Source organism: Anneissia japonica, unplaced genomic scaffold (assembly GCF_011630105.1).
Source record: "Anneissia japonica isolate Jap-2015-1 unplaced genomic scaffold, ASM1163010v1 scaffold287757_len172727_cov147, whole genome shotgun sequence".
Lineage (NCBI taxonomy): Eukaryota > Metazoa > Echinodermata > Crinoidea > Comatulida > Comatulidae > Anneissia > Anneissia japonica.
The window spans coordinates 1,122-23,193 of record NW_022727904.1 but is presented as its reverse complement, the minus strand read 5'-3'; the positions used below and the strand labels follow the sequence as shown (position 1 = coordinate 23,193).

The window sequence follows — 22,072 nt, the reverse complement described above, 5'->3', positions numbered from 1 at the left end:
GGATAGAGTTTTATTTTCTCAATTTAGAATGCGAATGAGTGCAGTGACCAGCAACAGCCTTGCATCTTTGCTCATCAGCTACCTGCCTTTCATTGTTATAACCAATATATGACAATTGTGATGTCATCACATCCATATATGGCAATGGTATTATTCTATTGTACCATATATGGGCATATCAATCATATATTTGTCATATTGGATAGTTTTATTTTCTCAATTTAGAATGCAAACGAGTCTGCAATGACCAGCAACAGTCTTGCATCATTGCTCTTCAGCTACCTGCCTTCCATTATCATAACCCTTTTATGACAATTATGATGTCATCACATTCATATATGGCCATGATGGTATCCTATTATATCCATATATGGGCAGATCACATGTACTTGTCATATTGGACAGACTTTTATTTTCTCAATTTAGAATGAGAATGAGTCTGCAGTGACCAGCAACAGCTTTGCATCATTACTCATCAGCTACCTGCCTTCCATTGTCATCACCTTGCTCAACGCTATTATTCCCATGATCTTCAATGTTCTCGTTCGCTTTGAGGAGTACAGCCCACAATTTGAGATCAACCTTACTCTATCAAGGTAAGAAAAAGTTGTTTATTAAATGCTTTCTTAGACTTCGACATCCTTTTTTAATTTGGTAGTATTTTGCTGTCTTGCGCATTTTATTGTTACTGTGCTTTTGCTTTTGCCTCTCAGAACTGTGTTGTTGCGTCTGGCTTCATTGGCTGTGCTTATTGCTTCATACTACCCTCAAATTATTTGTGAAGACAACGAAAAAGATGATACCTGCTCGTTTTGCTCAAGCAGTGGATTAAGAGTAAGCTACTATACAATAGTCCATGTATTAGTCTAATCCGTGCATTATTGTTTTCCGTGTATTAGTCTAATCCGTGCATTATTGTTTTCCATGTATTAGTATAATCCATGTATTATTGGATAGTATAATACATACGCCAAGTATCGAAATGCACGCCATCATGTCGGGATTCAATATTTCGACATTAATTATGTCATCATCAGGAATGTGTTGCATTATTGTTTTCTATGTATTAGTCTAATCCGTGCATTATTGTTTTCCATGTATTAGTATAATCTATGCGTTATTGTTTTCCATGTATTCGTCTAATCCATGTATTATTGGATAGTATAATACATACGCCAAGTATCGAAATGCACGCCATCATGTCAGGATTAAATATTTCGACATTAATTATGTCATCATCTGGAATGTGTTGCATTATTGTTGTCTATGTATTAGTCTAATCCGTGGATTATTGTTTTCCATGTATTAGTCTAATCCATGCGTTATTGTTTTCCATGTATTAGTCTAATCCATGTATTATTGGATAGTATAATACATACGCCAAGTATCGAAATGCACGCCATCATGTCGGGATTCAATATTTCGACATTAATTATTTCATCATCAGGAATGTGTTGCATTATTGTTTTCTATGTATTAGTCTAATCCGTGCATTATTGTTTTCCATGTATTAGTCTAATCCATGTGTTATTGTTTTCCATGTATTCGTCTAATCCATGTATTATTGGATAATATAATACATACTCCAAGTATCAAAATGCACGCCATTATGTCGGGATTCAATATTTCAACATTAATTATGTCATCATCAGGAATGTGTTGCATTATTGTTTTCCATGTATTAGTCTAATCCTTGCGTTATTGTTTTCCATGTATTCATCTAATCCATGTATTATTGGATAATATAATACATACGCCAAGTACCGAAATGCACGCCATTATGTCGGGATTTAATATTCAACATTAATTATGTCATCATCAGGAATGTGTTGCATTATTGTTTTCTATGTATTAGTCTAATCCGTGCATTATTGTTTGCCATGCATTAGTCTAATCCATGCGTTATTGTTTTCCATGTATTCGTCTAATCCATGTATTATTGGATAGTATAATACATACGCCAAGTATCGAAATGCACGCCATCATGTCGGGATTCAATATTTCGACATTAATTATGTCTTCATCAGGAATGTGTTGCATTATTGTTTTCTATGTATTAGTCTAATCCGTGCATTATTGTTTTCCATGTATTAGTATAATCTATGCGTTATTGTTTTCCATGTATAGTCTAATTCATGTGTTATAGTTATTTCAATTTATTCGCTTCCATAGGAGAAAAAACAACAGTATACATACAATAAAATACATAAAATCCATTAAATATAAAATCTTGCATCACATAAAATAGCATCATAGTTCACATACAAACAAAAGAAGTAACAAATTAATTAATTAGAGTTAAAATAATAAAATCCATACAAAAAGGTGCCAACAAATTCAGAACAGTGTTAAAATCATTAACAAAAATGGCAAACTTAACACTTATAAACACCATGGGAAACACAATCAACAAACTTGCACGATTTTGAAACATTATGACGGTAATTGTATGTCTTAGTCCAATCCATGTTGTTTTCCTTGTATTAGTATAATCCATATTTTAGTCTGATTTCATGTTGTAGTCCAATCCATAGAACATTTTAATCCATTTATATGTCTAATCTATGTATCAGTCTAACCTGTGTCTTAATATTATGCTTAATCCAGATATTTTCCATGTCATTGTAATTTTTATGTAATTTTTCCATCATTGGCTTTGATTTCCTTTATATTTCAGTGCTGGGAGACGTATATTGGCCAGCAGTTTTACAAACTGTGTATTACTGATTTTGTTGCTGTTGTTGGAGTAGTCGTGTTTTGGGAGTTTCCAAGAAAGTAGGTTTTAATCAAATATATTATAAAGAAAAAGTTTGTCAGCTATAGAGGGCAGCAAACCATTTTTATGTTGATTGTCTTATTTATTTGTGAGTCGATATAAAATACTACAAACACTGGATGCTTGCCATCCAAAAACCACCATACAGTTGATTATTGTTAAACTAAGTGATTAGTATTAGAATGTGACAGTGCCGTACAAACCTCGAATAGAACTAACTCCTGGGCTTCTTATAGGACCCTTGGATTGGCTTCTTTTCGAGATGGGCCTCTTTTCAAAATGGGCCTCTTTTTCGAGATGGCTTCTTTTTCAGATTACTTTTGCAAACTAAATAGGAGGATTCTTTTTCTTAATGAATGCTGTAAATTTCAGAATTTTTTACTATACAACATTTTTCAACTATGAAATTCTAAAATTCTGTTTAATGTTTTGTTAAATTTTAACCATGCTAGTAAAATTTAAAAAAAAAAATATTGATACTGACACGCTGTCAAAATAATCAAGGAATGTCGGTCTGAATGTAAGTACTATCTCAAAGGAAGCTCTTATGATCTTGATTAGAAGCCCATGGGTTTCTTTTCGAGATGTACTTCTTTTCTGGATTACTTTTTCAAACTAAAGAAGGAGGGGGGGGGGGGGGTGGGGACTTATTTTTGAGAAGGAATCCCATATTCCCATATCGAGATGTACTTCTTTTTTGGATTTTTTTGGACTTTTGCAAACTAAATAAATCAATCAATCAATCAATCAATCAATGTGACATTTATTTCACCATGAGCAACAGAAAAAAGAAAACATACAATACTATGGCGAGGGACCAGTTTAGAAGCCTAGGCTTGTCTTCACGGTCCCTTTTAACAGATACAAAGACAAAAAATTAAAACACACAAAAAAGGGGAAAGATCATAAAAGTACCTATTGATATCCCTTTTTTCAAGGTTCTCTGTTATTTTATGCTTTAGTACAGAGACACTGTAATCATTTTATTTATAACTTTAGCATCATTAAATGACCCATCATTTTAAAGCTTTCCTAATATAGAAAATATGAATATGTTAAAATGTTAATTTGCATGTTTTTGTCACTGATGATTGTTGCTATTCATAATGATCAGACATCTAGCGTAATTACCTATACATTACTTCATTAGATCTTTTGTTTTTTAGGCCGCTTTCAATTTTAATCACTATATGTTCTTTCCTACCATCATTATTGTTATTTTTCTATGGTCATCCTTGTGTGCTATGACCATCTTTTATGGATACCTGTGCACAATTTTTATTTATTGTTATCAGTTTTCATTATTTTATTCTTATGAAATTGTTTTATGACAAGGTTAATCATGAAACTTATTGGGTTTTTTTTGTCATTGCAGACTGGCAGCAAAATACTTCCATTTTGGTTTAGCCAAAGCACTTGGTCAGATGGAATTTGAAATTCCAAAGAATGTACTCGCTATTGTGTACTCCCAGGCTATTTGTTGGTAAGAATATTTATTTTTTTTGTTAACACAATAGATCCCTGTCATTTGATTGGTGGATTTCATATCATGTGACATTGGTTATTTACCCCACTTCGTCACTCATGGAAATTTAGTTCCATGGACCATGCCTTTTTATTTCCATCTGTGCATTGTTTTACCACCCGTTTATTTTTTTTTCCATTGTACGTCTTCAACCTAATACAAACTTTAAATTGGTTAAAAAGATGCTTGACTGTTCCATTTCGAAAAAGGGTAGATGTTTTTCAGAAAATATCAAACTAAAATAATCTCCATTCAGAGTATCAAATGACAAGAATCTATTTAAGGTGTGTTTATAAAACAAATATTGAATGTTTTTTTATTCATGCAATGGAAAGAATATTTTCATTCGTTGAAAGCTTGACTGTTCCATTCAACTCGACTCCGCCTCATCGAATGGAACAGTCGGTATTTCAACTCATGAAAATATTCTTCCCATTGTACTCATAAACATTCATTATTTGTGTAATGCAGTAGTGCATGAAAATCATTTTTTGTTATTATTCGGCGGCACCTTGGGATTGTAAACTTTTCCCCCATTTCCTGTAGAGATGCAGCTGGCTCAGGGTGAAAGTGCTTGTGACATTTTAGTAGTGACATTTTAGTAGTACCATTTGATTTTGGCGCTTTCTTGTTCTTCAAGTTAAGACGGTACTTAAGGGTATAACTAAAACTTTCTGATCAACCCTTGCTCCTTTTTAAAATTGAATCATTCAGTTTAAAATGCAATTCATGCCTCCACAAATATTAAATGCATTTTGTATTGATTTTGAATATAAAGCCGGGTAATCACCTGACCAAGACTGCAAGGACACGCAATGGATCATTTTGAATGACAAAGAGTTCATAATGCCAATGACAATTAACAGACAGCATCATACGAGAGTCGTACGACACAAAACAAAACAAAACAAAACAAGAATAATGACTTAACTGGTGAACTTTTATCAAAATATTGTAATACAGTAATTTTATTGCATCTGTTAAATTGGTGAGAAAAATGTATTCTGTCCTAAAGCTTATTTTGTACTAATAGTACAAATGCAGCAATGCATTTGATAAATATAAAACATGTATGTTTCAATTGTCAAGTGAGAGTAATTACTGCTAAGCTTATATTTAGCTGAGGAGTTATAAAATAATGAGGTTATGCAGTTTGGACCAATGTGAAGACAGAATGAATGAATGAGGCAACTAAAAGTGTTATGATAATATTAAGATGTGCCAGCTGTTTGTTTAAGTTAGGTCGTTCCCAATAAATATAGAGGGCCTCCTTGATCTTAAGCTGATATTTACTGTGGGCAGAGTCTAAAACACTGAAACAATTGGAGCCTGATAAAGCACGGCAGTGTTTAGACTAATCAAGATGTTGGTAAATATGTGAAGATTTGTCCCGTGTCAGTTGCTTTTTCACTTGTGTTGTTAGATGTTTATTGGTTTCACCAAATAAGTTAATGAATCACACCCCACACAATTATATTTATAAGCAACATAAGCTTAGGTATTTGTCGGGACGCGACCTTTCACATTAAAGAAATTAAATAGAGTAACTTTAATGTTTGAAAAAAATTTGTACTTAAAGTAAAACATTCAAAATATTTAATTTTATATTTCAAGTTTAATAAGGTTCTGATATGAATTTTTTTTTTTTTCCTTCAGGGTTGGTTCGTTTTATTCTCCTCTCCTTCCCTCCATCTGTCTTCTCAAATGCATCATCTTTTTCTACCTGAAGAAATGGAGTTTATTGTACAACATGATCCCATCGAATCGTCCGTACCGTGCCTCTCGTTCGGGCAATTTTTTCATGGTAATACTGCTGATAACTTTTATGCTGTGCGTGATTCCTGTCGGTTACTCGATGGTCAAGTAAGTTGAATTGAATTAATATTAAAATTATATTTCTCGATGAAAGTCCAATAAAATAAAATCATTAAGGTAATGGTAGGAGAATAACCCATAATTCACAACCTCGCTCACTTGCGTATGGGTGTGGTCCGCGAGTACTGTATCAGCTGTATAGAGGTGCTTAATATCTTCGAGTTCACATCATTCCACAAAATACAATTTACAAGTACATTATGTCTTTCGATCAATATGAGATAGTTTACCTGAATATGTTTTTTTTTTCTAACAGGGTGCTGCCCTCTAGAGGATGTGGTCCATTTCGTGACCTTGATTCGATGTGGGATTCTTTAGTGAATACCGTGGATGGTTGGCCGTTGGTTGTCCGGAAGGTAACGCAATTCATCGGCTCGGTAGCGTTCATCGTTCCTTTTACTATTGTCTTATGGTGAGTTGAAATTACACTGTGTTTTGCAATTGTGAGATGTGTATTAGTTCATGCACACAGCATATGAAAATGGTAATAAAAATACATTTGTTTCATAACAGACAAGCACTATTGAACATTCTAGTACAGATCGCATGACAGTGTATTTTCGTGTTGGATAATGGCAGGAGCTGTGAGATGGACCAGTAAACCAGAGTAACCCCCCTACTCATCTCTAAAGGTGTATAGAGTTCTTTATAATGCACATAAAGCCAATTGTGTTCACTTTGCCTATGGTTTTTAGTCCCTATCCAAGAAGACTTGCCCCCCTCCAGAGCAAGAGGCAAGCGTGCCAGTCGAACCAGCATGTATGTTATGGCTGTAGGCTGCAGCCCCCGACTTGCCTATGTGTTGTATGCCCATATATAGTCATGATGTACCTATTTAAGGTCATTATGTAATTTCATCATGACCAAATTTAGAAATGTCAAATGTTTTTCTCAAGTAATAGGCCTATATGATATTCGGGACAGGGTTTTCCAAAGAAGTGTTGATCGCTTGATTTCCTACCTATTCGAGACATATGTCACATGTTTCTGTCAAATAATATTTGATGTATACAAAAAATTTAAAAATGTAGATCTCTGGATCGATTATATTAAAATTCAAAAATATTAAATATTAAAAGTAGCTGATTTCCAGATTTCGTTCCATGGGGACAGACACAGGGAAATTTCAAATGGGTTTGAAATCTAATGTACCAATAATTCTGTAACACGAATTCCGACCAACATTATGCCTGCCAAATTTCTAGGAGTGCGAATATAACTGCACAAGCTATATATTACCTAATTTTCATAATTTTTTTTTTTTTTTTTTTTTTTTTTTATAGTTTGATTTTATATTATTACCATGCAATAGCATCCGCTCACAGGGAGATGATTGTCCTTTTGAAAGACCAGCTTATCATGGTGAGTGCTGATATTCTACTTGCTTGCTTGATTGCTTGCTTGATGTTTTTGGGTCGGTTGGTAAGCTTTTAGCTTATATGACCCATCCAAAACTTCTTACACATCACTGAAAGAGAAAAGCTTACTATAATAGCCTAGTTAATAGCCAAACTTGAAACGTAAAACCCATGCAGATGCACAGAGCATCATAGCTAATCTGGCAGTAGTTACTGAATGTATTTCAAGTCATGGAGATTCTCTCAGAGATCAGATTAGCTCAGTCGACTAAACTGGTGATAGCCATCAATGCTGTAGCCAGGATTTTCAAACTGTGTGGGACAATATCAGGATGGACCCATTGTACGTGTAAATTCAAATAATGTGGACTCATTTTCATAACAATTGTCTCATTTTACTGCAAAAATATGGATAACCTGTACCAATTTTCTTAAAAATTGACCCATTTTATGCAAAATATGAGAAATCTCGACCCATTTTCTTAAAAGTTGATCCATTTTACATAAAATATGAGAAATCTGGACCCATTTTTAAAATAATAGTAATAATAACGTCTTATATAGCGCATAAAACATGAAAAAAAATAATTAAGAAACATAACCATGAAACCATGTGGACCCATTCTTTGTGGACACAATAGAACAATTATGTGGGACAGTCCCAACTGTCCCTGTAGTTGGCTACAGCATTGATAGCCATGGAGATTCATGACTTCTGCACAGCAGGAACCATATACACCCTGTTAATGGCAGTATTTAAAAAGTTGTGTGTGTTTTTGCTGGGTTACTTCACATTTCCTTGTTTGTACATGTGTGTGTTGGGAAGTGTGGAAGGAGGTGTGTGTGGGTGTGTGTATCTCAGGAGTCCTAAGTTCGAAGAAGCTGCTTCTGAGAGATCTGGTTAAATTATTTTTCCTAGCACATCTAATTTTATTTTGTTGCATGTCGTGATACCCATCAGTAGCTGACTTCCGGGAGGCAACACAGTAATAAAAACATGTGAATATAATGAATTCACGTGAGGTGTAGTTACTGGGAGATTTTTACAAATTTCTTTCGGGAATGTGGGAGGTTGTCTTGATTTTTGAGAGATATTTGTGACTTGTGGAGGACTTTGGCCCATTGCTGTCTGCACACAAGTGTCCAGGTGTGTTTTCATCCACATTGTATCCAATTGTATTTATTTGCATAAACATTTTTATTTAACAAGGCCATTTATTTGTGCATTTATACTTTTTTTATGCTTTGATGATGTGTTTTCTGCAATAAACCACTTTAATTCCGTAATAACATTTATTTCCATTTCTTCAAATTATTTTTGATCATATGATTTCAATAATTTCATAGGAAGGACGAGACAAACATTTTCTGTTAATGAGACTCAACAAGCTTGACCCAGGCATCAAGGGAGGTCACCGTAAGGCACAACAAGAAAAGCAAGACAAGATTGCAGCCCGTCATAGAACGCCGCCTAAATCGCCATCCGGTGCTTGGGAGAAAGGTGGTCCTGATAATGAGCTTAGCAGTCATCCCAACATACCTAATGCTTAGGCTACAAATGCCAAACAGCAGAACCTGGCCACATGTATGTCATTCCTGTGGCGCATTTAAGGAGTACATGGGTGGAGATAACTCCCCAAAACAAATATTTGTACCCTTAATAGTCAACCCCCATTGAAACTGTTCGAAGCCAGTTAAAAAATTAACCTCAAATCATCTTATTTTTTGAGCCAGCTCACCCAATCATCGAGCACCATACGCCACTATGCCTTTCTGAAGGCATGATCAGACTGCACTGATGCCTAACCAAGGGGTTGGCAAGGGTCCTATTCTTTTTGTTCTTTAACACTGCTACTTTAATATCCTGACAAGGTTGATGTTGGTGCCTAGGAAAATGAGACCCTGAATCACAACTTCTGCATCAATCTCTCGAATATGAAAAGATTGATAGATTTTTAAAATGTTTTCCATTATTCTAAAAAATATTTATTATGACTGTTTTGAACAATGCTTTTCGAATTTCACTTCATTTTTAAAAACACTCGAAATTATCTGTCTTCCTGTAATTTTCCTAATTTAAATAGAAAGTAGATTTTTGTGTAGCACAAAAACATTTTTTTTTTCATTTCTGCTAAATTTAGAACACATATTATAGCACTTTTAAAAAGTACCACCGTATATGAACATTGTGCAATGTTTTTCAGGGACTTTTTTTGTCAGGTTATAGTTTTTTTTAAACATAGTTTACTTTTAATATCTTGGACTAGTTTTTTACAATAGTTGAGTTGCATTTTGCTTTTGATATACATTTTACATTTGTTTTGTTCTACAATTAAGAATTGATATATTTCTGTTTTAGTGATGAGTTTTGCTCATTCTTAATTTATAGTGAAATAAATGTACTTATTTATTTTTTTCAACAGTCTTTCATATTTTCCATACAATTTATTTACAAGTTACTTAAGATTTCTTATCTGTAAACTGTAACATCCCTTTCATTTGTTGTATTTGTGAGTAGCTGGTCTAGTAATATTGTACACAAATGGTCACAGCTCAATAAAAGATTCTCGTTTTTTAGTTTTGTAAACACATTAGAGTCTCTAACACAATCAAACACAATGTCTAACACAATCAACGTAGATTTTGGAAGCTTGAATTGGTTGTCAATCACTTTGTATTTTATACCACACAAAAAGTCTGCAACAACAAATTTTCTTTGGAAAAAAAAAAATGTATGGCCCAATATAGTCAGGATTTGTCTATATATGGTCATGACGTGATGTCATCATGGCCATATGTTTTTGTAAAATAAAATTTGATAGTCAAGACAGCCCTTAAATCAAGGTCACTATAATGTACATGGTTTATCAAAACTGAAAAATAATCAATCGTCTTGAAATCAAATTAGTTTTTTACAGTTTTGGAAAATTTTGTTCTCAATGTGTACAACATGCCTGTCCACATGAAATTAATATCTAATACTCATAATATAGTATGTACTTAAATGTACAACAATTAATTAAATACTATATCACTTTTGATTTGTGTAAATTCATATATATATTTTTTTAATCTATATTTAATCAAAGAGTATAAATAGAACAAGAGAACAAAGTCCCGTTTGTAAAAACGTCACGCCTGTGTAGGACGCCCACTAACAGTTGTATATTCTTTTTATTACCCAGTGCAGCGCTGCGCAGCGCTGTAGAAGTACGCCCGCTATAAACTCAGTAAGCAGAAAACAAAAGTACAGTATCTTGTGGAGAGCAGATAAACAGACAAACCGACCGTGCACGGTGGAGTACTGGGTAATAAAACACATACAAGCATTAGTTGGTGTCCTACACTAGCTGTGTAGGGGGTATCGTTTTTTTACGCTCTCAATGGGCGTTGTTGGCTCTCTTGTTCTATTTGTACTCTTTGATTTAATGATGTTCGGCTACTTAATTTTTTTTTTTTTTTTTACACAATATGTCAGTGTTAACCATTGCATTACAAAGGGATGTCATATCCTTGTATATTAAGAACTAGAATACTCTACCTTATTCAACCTACTATACAATGTAGATAGTATCTGTTGGACTTAAATTTAGCAACCTCTTGTTTTTGTTTCTGCCAATGAACATCTTAAATCTTACTACACCTTGATACCTTTAATATTATTATATCTCATATTATACTAAGTGTATGAACAATTAGTTTATATAGGTGTATATATATATATTTTTTTTTTTTTATTTATTTTTTTTATTTTTTATTTATTTTTTTTTTTTTTTATTTATTTATATATACCAGATTTGAAAATTATATTTTTCCTATTTAAGGTATTGCTACAAAAAAAAAATGTTGAGTTTGTCAATATATTGACAATTTGTTCCCCAAAATAACACTTTGTTTAAGTTGTTAATGCACAAGAATATACACAATTAATGCAACATTGGCTGATTCTTTGTTCAATAGTTTTAGAACAGAATTCTCCTTATGTAGATATTTGGCTCAAATTTTGCAGTTAAATAACGGTTGCGGGCATTGAACGCACAGAAGAATAACGTCACTTGATTTCTGTTACTACAAAGCCATATCTATTGCTGTGTGTGTTGCTAATGTTTGATCCAAACTTTTCAAAGCATGCATTCTTGTTATGTGCTTTAATATAGGTCTATGTTAAGACTACACAGGGGTTTTGGGGGGCACCACATTTTGTAAATAGATATGTGGAGAGAGTTAGCAGCAATGGCCTATTGAACATAATTTGTATTTATAATAATTCTATGTGTTTCTTATTTCAATACAAGTTGATTGATTTCCTAGTCCACATCCAAGTTTAGTATTCATTTACATATCCAACACATAAAGATAGCAAGTTCGTCCTATTTATATGCGAGTTAACAATAATTATTAAACGTCTTGAGACAGTCTGTTGATATGATCAACAATATAGGGCCTATATAATTGTTTAGATGCATTGAAATTCTTTATTACCAGAGTTTTTGATTAGTACTGTGTACATAAGACTATTAAAAACAACGTATTCTAATATTGAGGAGTGTGAATTAGAAATAAAAATGGTGTTGGAAATTGGTTGTTAGTGTACTGATATTTTCATTTGAGTTGAATTGAAGCGTCTGAAATCGTTGTAAAGCTTTTAATCGCGAATTCTGTCTTGATTAGTGTGGTGTGGCATGGTGTTGAAATTAGCTGTGGCAATGTGGGATTTTACTCGAACAGTTTCATCCAGTATGCTTATTATGACTGAAGTTTACATCAATTGTGTTTAATTTACTGTCGATGAAACAGTCTCCAGTCATTTACTCTATGATAAAACTTAAATGATCTACTGATTTCTCCACCCAGGAGGTATACGGCACGTCCAGTGGATCGTCGATTAATATGAGAATTCAACATCTACTCGAGAGGTGAACAATCGAACAAGGAAGATCGGATAATTGGCTGACTGGAAGAGAAGATTGTCTGGCACTGTTTACATTCAATAAAATCTGTTGGGAAATAATCAACCGGCTAACATTCGATATCAGTGAGATGATATGACTAGGCCTACTCTTCGAAGAATCTAATTATTAGGCCTACTATTGTACATGTACTGTACGTTTCAGGAATGTCTGATACAATAGATTCCAGTACAACGTAAGTAATCATGTTGTATAATCATCTCACACTGTAAAATACGGTATTTCATTTCCGTGGAGATACATTAAAAAATAACTCTAAATTGCGCGGAAAATCGCTGGGAATATTGGTGCGAATTGTAAGTAGTGCTCTGCGTAATATTATGGTTTGTAATATATCCAGACTTTGTTTATGCAAAATGTGCGCGGAAATTGGCCTTTCTTAAATGTGGAGACAATTTTTAGGCCTAATTTACCACGGCCCCGTGACTTATAGTCTGGTAATCATTTTTAACATTCTATGTTAGGAAAAGCCGTCGATTTTGCAGACAACAATTACTAGGCATGCATAATTATCATAATCGAATTTGAGTTTGTCAATATATTGACAATTTGTTCCCCAAAATAACACTTTGTTTAAGTTGTTAATGCACAAGAATATACACAATTAATGCAACATTGGCTGATTCTTTGTTAAATAGATTTAGAACAGAATTCTCCTTATGTAGATATTTGGCTCAAATTTTACAGTTAAATAACGGTTGCGGGCATTGAACGCACAGAAGAATAACGTCACTTGATTTCTGTTACTACAAAGCCATATCTATTGCTGTGTGTGTTACAAATATTTGATCCAAACTTTTCAAAGCATGCATTCTTGTTATGTGCTTTAATATAGGTCTATGTTAAGACTACACAGGGGTTTTGGGGGGGCACCACATTTTGAAAATAGATATGTGGAGAGAGTTAGCAGCAATGGCCTATTGAACATAATTTGTATTTATAATAATTCTATGTGTTTCTTATTTCAATACAAGTTGATTGATTTCCTAGTCCACATCCAAGTTTAGTATTCATTTACATATCCAACACATAAAGATAGCAAGTTCGTCCTATTTATATGCGAGTTAACAATAATTATTAAACTTCTTGAGACAGTCTGTTGATATGATCAACAATATAGGGCCTGTATAATTGTTTAGATGTATTGAAATTCTTTATTACCAGAGTTCTTGATTATTATACAGGGAGTGTGAATTTGAAGTAAAAATGGTGTTGGAAATTGATTGTTAGTGTACTGATATTTTCATTTGAGTTGAATTGAAGCATCTGAAATCGTTGTAAAGCTTTTAATCGCGAATTCTGTCACCCTCGTTAGTACAGTTAAGTCTTGATTAGTGTGGTATGGCATGGTGTTGAAATTAGCTGTGGCAATGTGGGATTTTACTCGAACAGTTTCATCCGGTATTCTTATTATGACTGAAGTTTACATCAATTGTGTTTAATTTACTGTCGATGAAACAGTCTCCAGTCATTTACTCTATGATAAAACTTAAATGATCTATTGATTTCTCCACCCAGGAGGTATACGGTGTGGTGTGGTGTACGTGCAATGGTATCACACCTGAAATACCCTAAAAGTGAGTGGAGAAGGTTGCACCTTTGTGGCTACATTTTCAAAAGATAAGCATGCAAACAAATTTCTTTATGAATGATGTTTTGCCCATAATGTATGTTACCCAAATACTTGCGAAAAAGTCTCGCAAGTTATATGGGGGAGAATCAAACCCACGACCTCCAGTTAAACAAACCAAACATTATATGTATCACAAATAATAAGAAATTCATTACTGTAAACTATTGTACAATGAATTATAGTAGGGAGAGGAATAGAATATTTCAACATCAGAATCTCAGAGAAAGAAAAAAATTGCCTTAACTTATAAAGTACCACAGAAGTGTCGTCACAACATCTGGTAATGAAAACACAAAAAGCTCGCATTAGGACTATATTAGTTTAATATTGAACACACATTTAATCATCAATTAACATTTACAAAGCAAAATTAAGATACAGCTTATTAACAATTACAGAGCTCGTCGGGCAGTCAGACCATAAAATGTATAAAAATAGGCCCACACCAAGCCAACACATGTCTGTCACAGTCTGAGAGTGCCATTTTCGGCCATTTAGAGGTTGATATTCTTTTTAAAAAAATCTCATTTGGGAGGGGGAACCCCTCTCAACGCCTTATCCCAGCTCGAGCCTACGAGCTCAAGTCCCCCTGTCGGACAACAAAACCCCCCTACCCCAGAAAATATATACTAGAGCCGCCACTACCTATATGTAGGACTATAACGTGTACTGATGCATATTTACATGTTTTAGAAGTATTTATTTGGAGTGATCCCAGGAAAGAATTTGTATTGGCTCAAGAACAAGCTCCCCACCCCCCTCCCCCGATACGTCCGTGATGTACTGTACTCTACTGTATGATTGAATTGTTTAGGAATCGAGGGGCCTTATTCAAACGTGGCGCTTATTCGCGCAAGTACTGTAAGCACCTCTTTTTACGGTGCTAGGTAGTCACGGACCACGCCCGGCCATACACAATTCAGCACAATGACGCTACAAGTTATGAGTTATTCTCCTACCCTTTACCTTTTGCCATATCCTGATTTACCGGTGGATTTTTTTTTTTTTTTTTTTTTTTTTCACAATTATGTATTTTCATAATTTTTTTTTTTTTTTTATTTAACTATGTCGTTAGGCCCTATATTATACACCCCAGCAAATACAAAACGTTTTTATAACACTTGCGAACGTTGTGAAAGTAAATTGACACAGCGTTGCGGCAACGTTTCGTTTGTATATACTTATTTGAAATTACGTTATTTTAATTTTTTTTTTTTAAATACGTATTTACTGAGTCACCAAAATACGTTTTGAGCACAAAATTATAACGTTAAGATTGTTGGATAGGATAGTAGGTATTTTTCATGTTTCTAGTGGTGTACAGAATTACAAAATGTATGCCTTTTATCAGGTTCAAAATGTATAAACGTGGATTATGAAAAAAAAAGTTACTCCATCTTGCATTTTGTTACTATTTCCAAACAAATATTATTACAATACCGCTCATATGCTTCCGAGCGGCAGTGACTAAGTATACACGTCATGCGACGCCAGGCTTAAGAACACGTCCAGTGGATCGTCGATTAATATGAGAATTCAACATCTACTCGAGAGGTGAACAATCGAACAAGGAAGATCGGATAATTGGCTGACTGGAAGAGAAGATTGTCTGGCACTGTTTACATTCAATAAAATCTGTTGGGAAATAATCAACCGGCTAACATTCGATATCAGTGAGATGATATGACTAGGCCCTGTCTCTTATACACATCTAGATGTGTATAAGAGACAGCCTTTTATCAGGTTCAAAATGTATAAACGTGGATTATGAAAAAAAAAGTTACTCCATCTTGCATTTTGTTACTATTTCCAAACAAATATTATTACAATACCGCTCATATGCTTCCGAGCGGCAGTGACTAAGTATACACGTCATGCGACGCCAGGCTTAAGAACACGTCCAGTGGATCGTCGATTAATATGAGAATTCAACATCTACTCGAGAGGTGAACAATCGAACAAGGAAGATCGGATAATTGGCTGACTGGAAGAGAAGATTGTCTGGCACTGTTTACATTCAATAAAATCTGTTGGGAAATAATCAACCGGCTAACATTCGATATCAGTGAGATGATATGACTAGGCCTACTCTTCGAAGAATCTAATTATTAGGCCTACTATTGTACATGTACTGTACGTTTCAGGAATGTCTGATACAATAGATTCCAGTACAACGTAAGTAATCATGTTGTATAATCACCTCACACTGTAAAATACGGTATTTCATTTGCGTGGAGATACATTTAAAAATAACTCAAAATTGCGCGGAAAATCGCTGGGAATATTGGTGCGAATTGTAAGTAGTGCTCTGCGTAATATTATGGTTTGTAATATATCCAGACTTTGTTTATGCAAAATGTGCGCGGAAATTGGTCTTTCTTAAATGTGGAGACAATTTTTAGGCCTAATTTACCACGGCCCCGTGACTTATAGTCTGGTAATCATTTTTAACATTCTATGTTAGGAAAAGCCGTCGATTTTGCAGAAAACAATTACTAGGCATGCATAATTATCATAATCGAATCTACCCATTTCTCGTCTATGTCTATTTCAATACAAGCAGAGAACAATATTATATACATGGATAGCTATAATTTTTATATGCAGTGTTCTTATGCTAATGTGTTCAATATCAGCGTGAAATTGACGCTGGTGGTATTCTGTTGTGATTTATTAACGTTACTTATATTACTCTGATCTTTTTACCTCATTGTATATGGTATAGATTTTTTCCACACATGGTATATTTCCTGTAAAACAAATTACGATATGTACAAGAATATCATCATAAAAAAACAATTTTAATTCTTCATGCTGAAATTTTGTTAGTGTTACGTTTTTGTGTGACGTCACATTTTTCCATGCGAACATGGCATCCCGTCGAACAGCTGATTCGGGTGATTGTAAATGCTGTGCTCGCTTACTTATATCCTGAACGAGAAAATATCAAGTGAACGACTTCCGTAAGCAGTGACAAACAAAATGTCATTTGCCAAGTTAGTGACAATCTAATCTTGGTGGTCAAGCCTTTTGAAATTCACCAGCATTGAAGCCGTTCAAAGAGACTACGAACAAAATTATTGCACGCACCAATTGCAAGTTAATCGGGCGCGTACACATTTTAGAAAAAGTACATGCTTCGGTCAGCCGAATTGCAGACTGTAGAATTAAAATGGTTTCCAACTCAGGTAGATAAATTACAGAGAACAACGATTAAGCGGACACCTTTTGGCACAAAAATGTCCCCTTAATGGGGTTCCCCTGAATTGATTTTGGCCGTAGTGTTAAAAAGATAATTATACTTTCCTTTGTTCACGCTGTCTCATATATTGTATTTTTTTTGTATTAATGCTTGTATTGTTAATACTTAATATGTTAGATTTATATAGCGCTTTACGCCAACAAGGCCTCTCTAAGCGCTTCACATTACTACCCCCGGTCACTGGGATTAAACGCCTATGGAACAGAAACTCAATCTCCCTGGGGAGTATTCCATAAAGTTGCAGCAGCTGCTTCAGCGTATTTTGGCATTTAACCCTACCAGGTACCTATTTATACTCCTGGGTGGAGAGAAGCAATGCAGACAAGGTGTCTTGCCCAAGGACCAAGTAAAATGCACAGCGAGGGGATTGAAACCCCGACCTCAAAACCAAACCGTTCACACTGCACCAAACCACTTCTACATAATTTTCTTCTCTTTTTTGTCTGATAACCTCTCCTATATAGGCCTACTATATTTTTGTAATAATATGTGTGCAATATTTATTCTAAATGAATTAATTGTAACCAAGTGTAATTAATTGTAACTTATATACTTATTATTTGGTGAATTATTATTTTATATATGATGATAAATTTTGTAAATATGATTTTGAGAGACTTAATTATATATCAAGAATTCCTGTTGTTATTATTATGACGTGTTAACTGTATTGTATTGTTTAAATATAAGAAGTGATTGTATGAGCTCTGGCGTCGGCTTGCTGGCGTGAGAGTGCTTTATAAAATATCACTTACTTTTTATTATTATTTTCTGCGGCCAAAAAAAGTGTCCTCTTAATAGGGGTGTCCCTTAGAAGGGGTTCTACTAAATTTGAGCATTACGATGACAATTCATGATAACTGATCCGCTTTCAGACAGAACAATTGCAGCTAAAAACTAAAACGCAACAGTACTACCGTGAAACCTCGGAAAAGAAGCCCAATGGGCTTTATCTCGAGAAGACGGCTATCTCGAATAATAGAATCCCCCACCCCATCTTTTTTTTTTTTTGCAAAAAAGTAGCCTCAAATAGAAGCCCTTCTCGTGCTGCGTTTAAGATAGCATGAGCTTCTTTTCAAGATAGTGCAGTGCTTACTGTACATGAATAAAACAAAACAAATTAAAAACACACTTGATTTGTACAGTAGTTTATGTGGTTTCTATTCATTTTTTTTTTTTTGGAATAGCATTTTGTTTAGAAAATATATAAATGAACAGCGAACAAAGCTGCATTTACTGTACATCGGATTCGAAGAGCTGAACTCGAGCGTAGGGCAGACAGGGGTCAGTTGTTACAGGGGTAGATTGTTACAGTGGTCTTTTCCCCGTTTTGAATAAGCGCCCCCCTCAATAATATCGTAAGATTTTTTTTAGCAAGTCAATAATCCAATCAATCCTGGGACTTTGGTTGTTGGCATGATTTGAGCTGCAGAGTGGAATACCATTCTTATTAGGCCAATATCAAAATGAGGATATTTCTCTTGGACAGATGAGAGCTCCGATCCCTGGATAGTTCCAACTTTTCTCTTCTTATATATTTGTCTTCATCTCCTCTTTTTCTTTTTCCGACGATTTGCACCTTTAGCACAATTCTCATCAGAGTTTTCAAGAAAACCTGCAATGATCCTGCCATCCTGCTAATCTCAATCGGCCGATGGCCAGCAAGCTACCCACTACCCACCACCACTAATTGCATCTGCTATTTTGCTGTTATGTAAATATTCACAGCATTTTTGTCATGAGCCATGTTCTCTGGAGGATTATCTTTTCCGCCGCCCCACCATTCGTACTGTTCTTGTATAATGATTTTTCATTCAAAAAGTTCCTTTTGAATTGAATAAGTTCCCATAAGAACCCCTCGATTTCCATCTATTTCCATAAGCGCCCTCTCAATTTCCACCCGTATTTAGGGACGAATCAGCCTAGCCTATACAAACATGTGTTAACAAGTTCTAAAATCGTGCTTTATCATAGTGATTATCAATTTACGTTTTGTCAAGACGCTCTCAGGACGCCGTCAAGATATAGGCCTATTACTGCAGCAATGCGATAGTGCGACGGCATTGTTACGAATTATAACGATAGAATTACGACAACGTTAAAATTTGTCACAACGTACTAATAAGAATTACTAATAGTGTATTACGAAGTAACTACGATTTTACAAAAGCACGACGTCATTGCGATTTAACAAGACGCCTGTCTGATTTACTGTCTGATTTAACTAATCACATGACGACAAAGGCGCAATTTACGAATACTTGAATGTTGCCGTTGTCGCCATAGTTGTTGATATTTCACCAGGTTAAAACATCTGCACTTTATGCAAGCTTCTGTTCTTGCCTGTTGTAGCCACTACGAATGAGTACGAATGCACAATACGCCATTTCGTCAACGACGACAACATTACGACTTTCACACGATTCTGCTGCGGTAGACTAAGATGTGTTTTTTACAGCTACAATTGAGCACTTCAAAAAGATCGTGCTCCATCACGATGGTATCAAGATCCTGTCCATTGCGCTACGGTGAATTACGATTGACCACGAAATTTAGCAGGACGCCACTGCGATTTTTAAAAGTTGAAAAATTGTTTCTCAATGGTAGCAAAATCGTGAATGTATGAAAGGGGCATATGCAAGCAACAGGGTAAACTTTACTTGGTAATTTTGTGTATACTCCATATTGGCCTATTTTTTTTAAATAAATCTAAAGTCAGCGGTCAGTCATTGAATTTCTGAACGGGTAAAAAGTTTTGGCAAACCGGACACTAGAGGGCGTATGGTGATTTACTGCATTTATTGATGTAGATTACTTCTATTCATCCTCTTTCGCTTTGTAAGTAGCAACGGTCACATGATATGGAGAACCAACAACCAACGTCAATTTGTGTAGTATCATTTCAAGGAGGGAATTTTTTTATTGATACCGAATTTTTTTCTGTCCATTCTTAGAAATAAAATGTCCTAAGGTACAATATGATCTAATATTCTATAATATATTATTATAATATATTATTATAATATATTATGATTTAATATTTAAAAAAATATTACTTTATTGTAGGCCTATATGTTTTTATACGTTAACATTGCTAGTGGAAACTAATTAATTCTGATATTTCGACCATACAATTATCTTGTAATATCTTGTATCTTCATGTAATGAAACAAGCATTTTGATAATCGTTACGGTAACTTGTAGTTCTATACATTACCGTTTGATGGTCACGTTTCCACAATTGCTGCTCAAATATACAGCACCCTAATTACTGAGTACCTTAATAGATCTAATAGGTTATAAAATGATTAGGCTACTTTTAAGGTAACCAGAAAAATGCCGTGTGGGGTATAGATAATCTCAGATATGTTTCTCGCCTATAGGTTGCATGTAGTGTTCCTGTATTTTGGCTTTAACATTTTAATATTGTATAGGCCTATACCGTATTTATTCTATGTCGTATTTTAGTATTTTGTTAGTAACAGGCAAAACCAAGTTACCTTTTTCATTTTTGATCGATGATAAACGACAATAAAGTATATTTTATCCTTGTTCAAATCCATACTACGCCCTGTTATAAAAAATAACATCATGCTATATTCCTGCCTGTTGGATAACAGCGACGTTTTGACATGTGTCTTATTAATTAACATCAGCACTTAGCGATAATTGCTATACTGTAGACCTATATGGTGATCTGGGATATAATGCTTATCGTAATCTGCTCTGCATGATTCTCATCTTGGCCCATCATTGGCTCCCCATTAAACAACGAATTGTTTTCAAGATCCTTATTTTAACATACTGTAATATAAATCTTTATTATTTCCTCATCCATTACTCAACTAGATTCCCCGATATGTCCCACCTCGCCGCCTTCTTTCTTCTGACAAATCATTGCTATCTGTTCCTTGTTTCCAAGACTTCCGGTGGTCGTACTTTTTCTTGTTATGATCTTCTCTTTGGGACGAACTCCTATCTGTTGTTAAAGACTCTTCCTCTCTTGATTCTTTTAAAATAAAGAATTATTTGTACACCAAACTTAAAGGTACAATGCGCCTTTGAGCAATTTAAATGGCTGAGGCTATCGGCACTGCCGCAGTGCGAAAAAAAGCTGCTGTTTTCTATCGGCACTGCCGCAGTGCCAAAAAGCTGCTGTTTTCTATCGGCACTGCCGCAGTGCCAAAAAAGCTGCTGTTTTCNCTATCGGCACTGCCACAGTGCGAAAAAAGCTGTTATTTTCTATCGGCATTATTGCCGCAGTGCGAAAAAAGCTCCGATTTTCTATCGGCACTGCCGCAGTGCCAAAACACTGCAGTTTTCTATCGGCACTGCCACTTGAAAAGCTGCTGTTTAATTATCAAATGAATGTTTTTATCTATAGATTATGGTATCAATAATTGGTTAGGTCTAGCCTAGCCTATAATATAACATTATATTATATATGTTTACAATTAAATTATAATTATTTCTAATTATTAAATATATACATAGCCTATATCTAGGCCCATACATAAAACAACAAAAATTTAAAATATTAGTAATAGTAGTAATAATAATAATAATAATAATATAATAATAATAACAGTGCTCGAAATGAATAAAAATTGTTTAATTAATGAGATGCAATCAGCATATATTAAATCAACTTGCGTCTATGCAAAACATTTTTT

At 34.4% G+C, this 22,072-nt stretch overlaps 1 protein-coding gene across 2 annotated transcripts in view; it reads left to right on the top strand.

Annotated features, from left to right (window-relative positions):
• LOC117113946 (transmembrane channel-like protein 7) overlaps window positions 1-10,573 on the top strand; it is a 45,055-nt gene extending 34,482 nt beyond the window's left edge. For both annotated transcript variants that reach the window (XM_033257458.1, XM_033257459.1), the window contains exons 10-17: window positions 427-596; window positions 714-834; window positions 2,678-2,775; window positions 4,152-4,259; window positions 5,958-6,164; window positions 6,433-6,588; window positions 7,460-7,538; window positions 8,882-10,573. In XM_033257458.1, the coding sequence (XP_033113349.1) occupies window positions 427-596; window positions 714-834; window positions 2,678-2,775; window positions 4,152-4,259; window positions 5,958-6,164; window positions 6,433-6,588; window positions 7,460-7,538; window positions 8,882-9,085 (1,143 nt within the window). In that variant the 3' untranslated portion in view covers window positions 9,086-10,573. The remainder of the gene's footprint in view (window positions 1-426; window positions 597-713; window positions 835-2,677; window positions 2,776-4,151; window positions 4,260-5,957; window positions 6,165-6,432; window positions 6,589-7,459; window positions 7,539-8,881) is intronic.
• The last annotated feature ends 11,499 nt before the right edge of the window (window positions 10,574-22,072 follow it).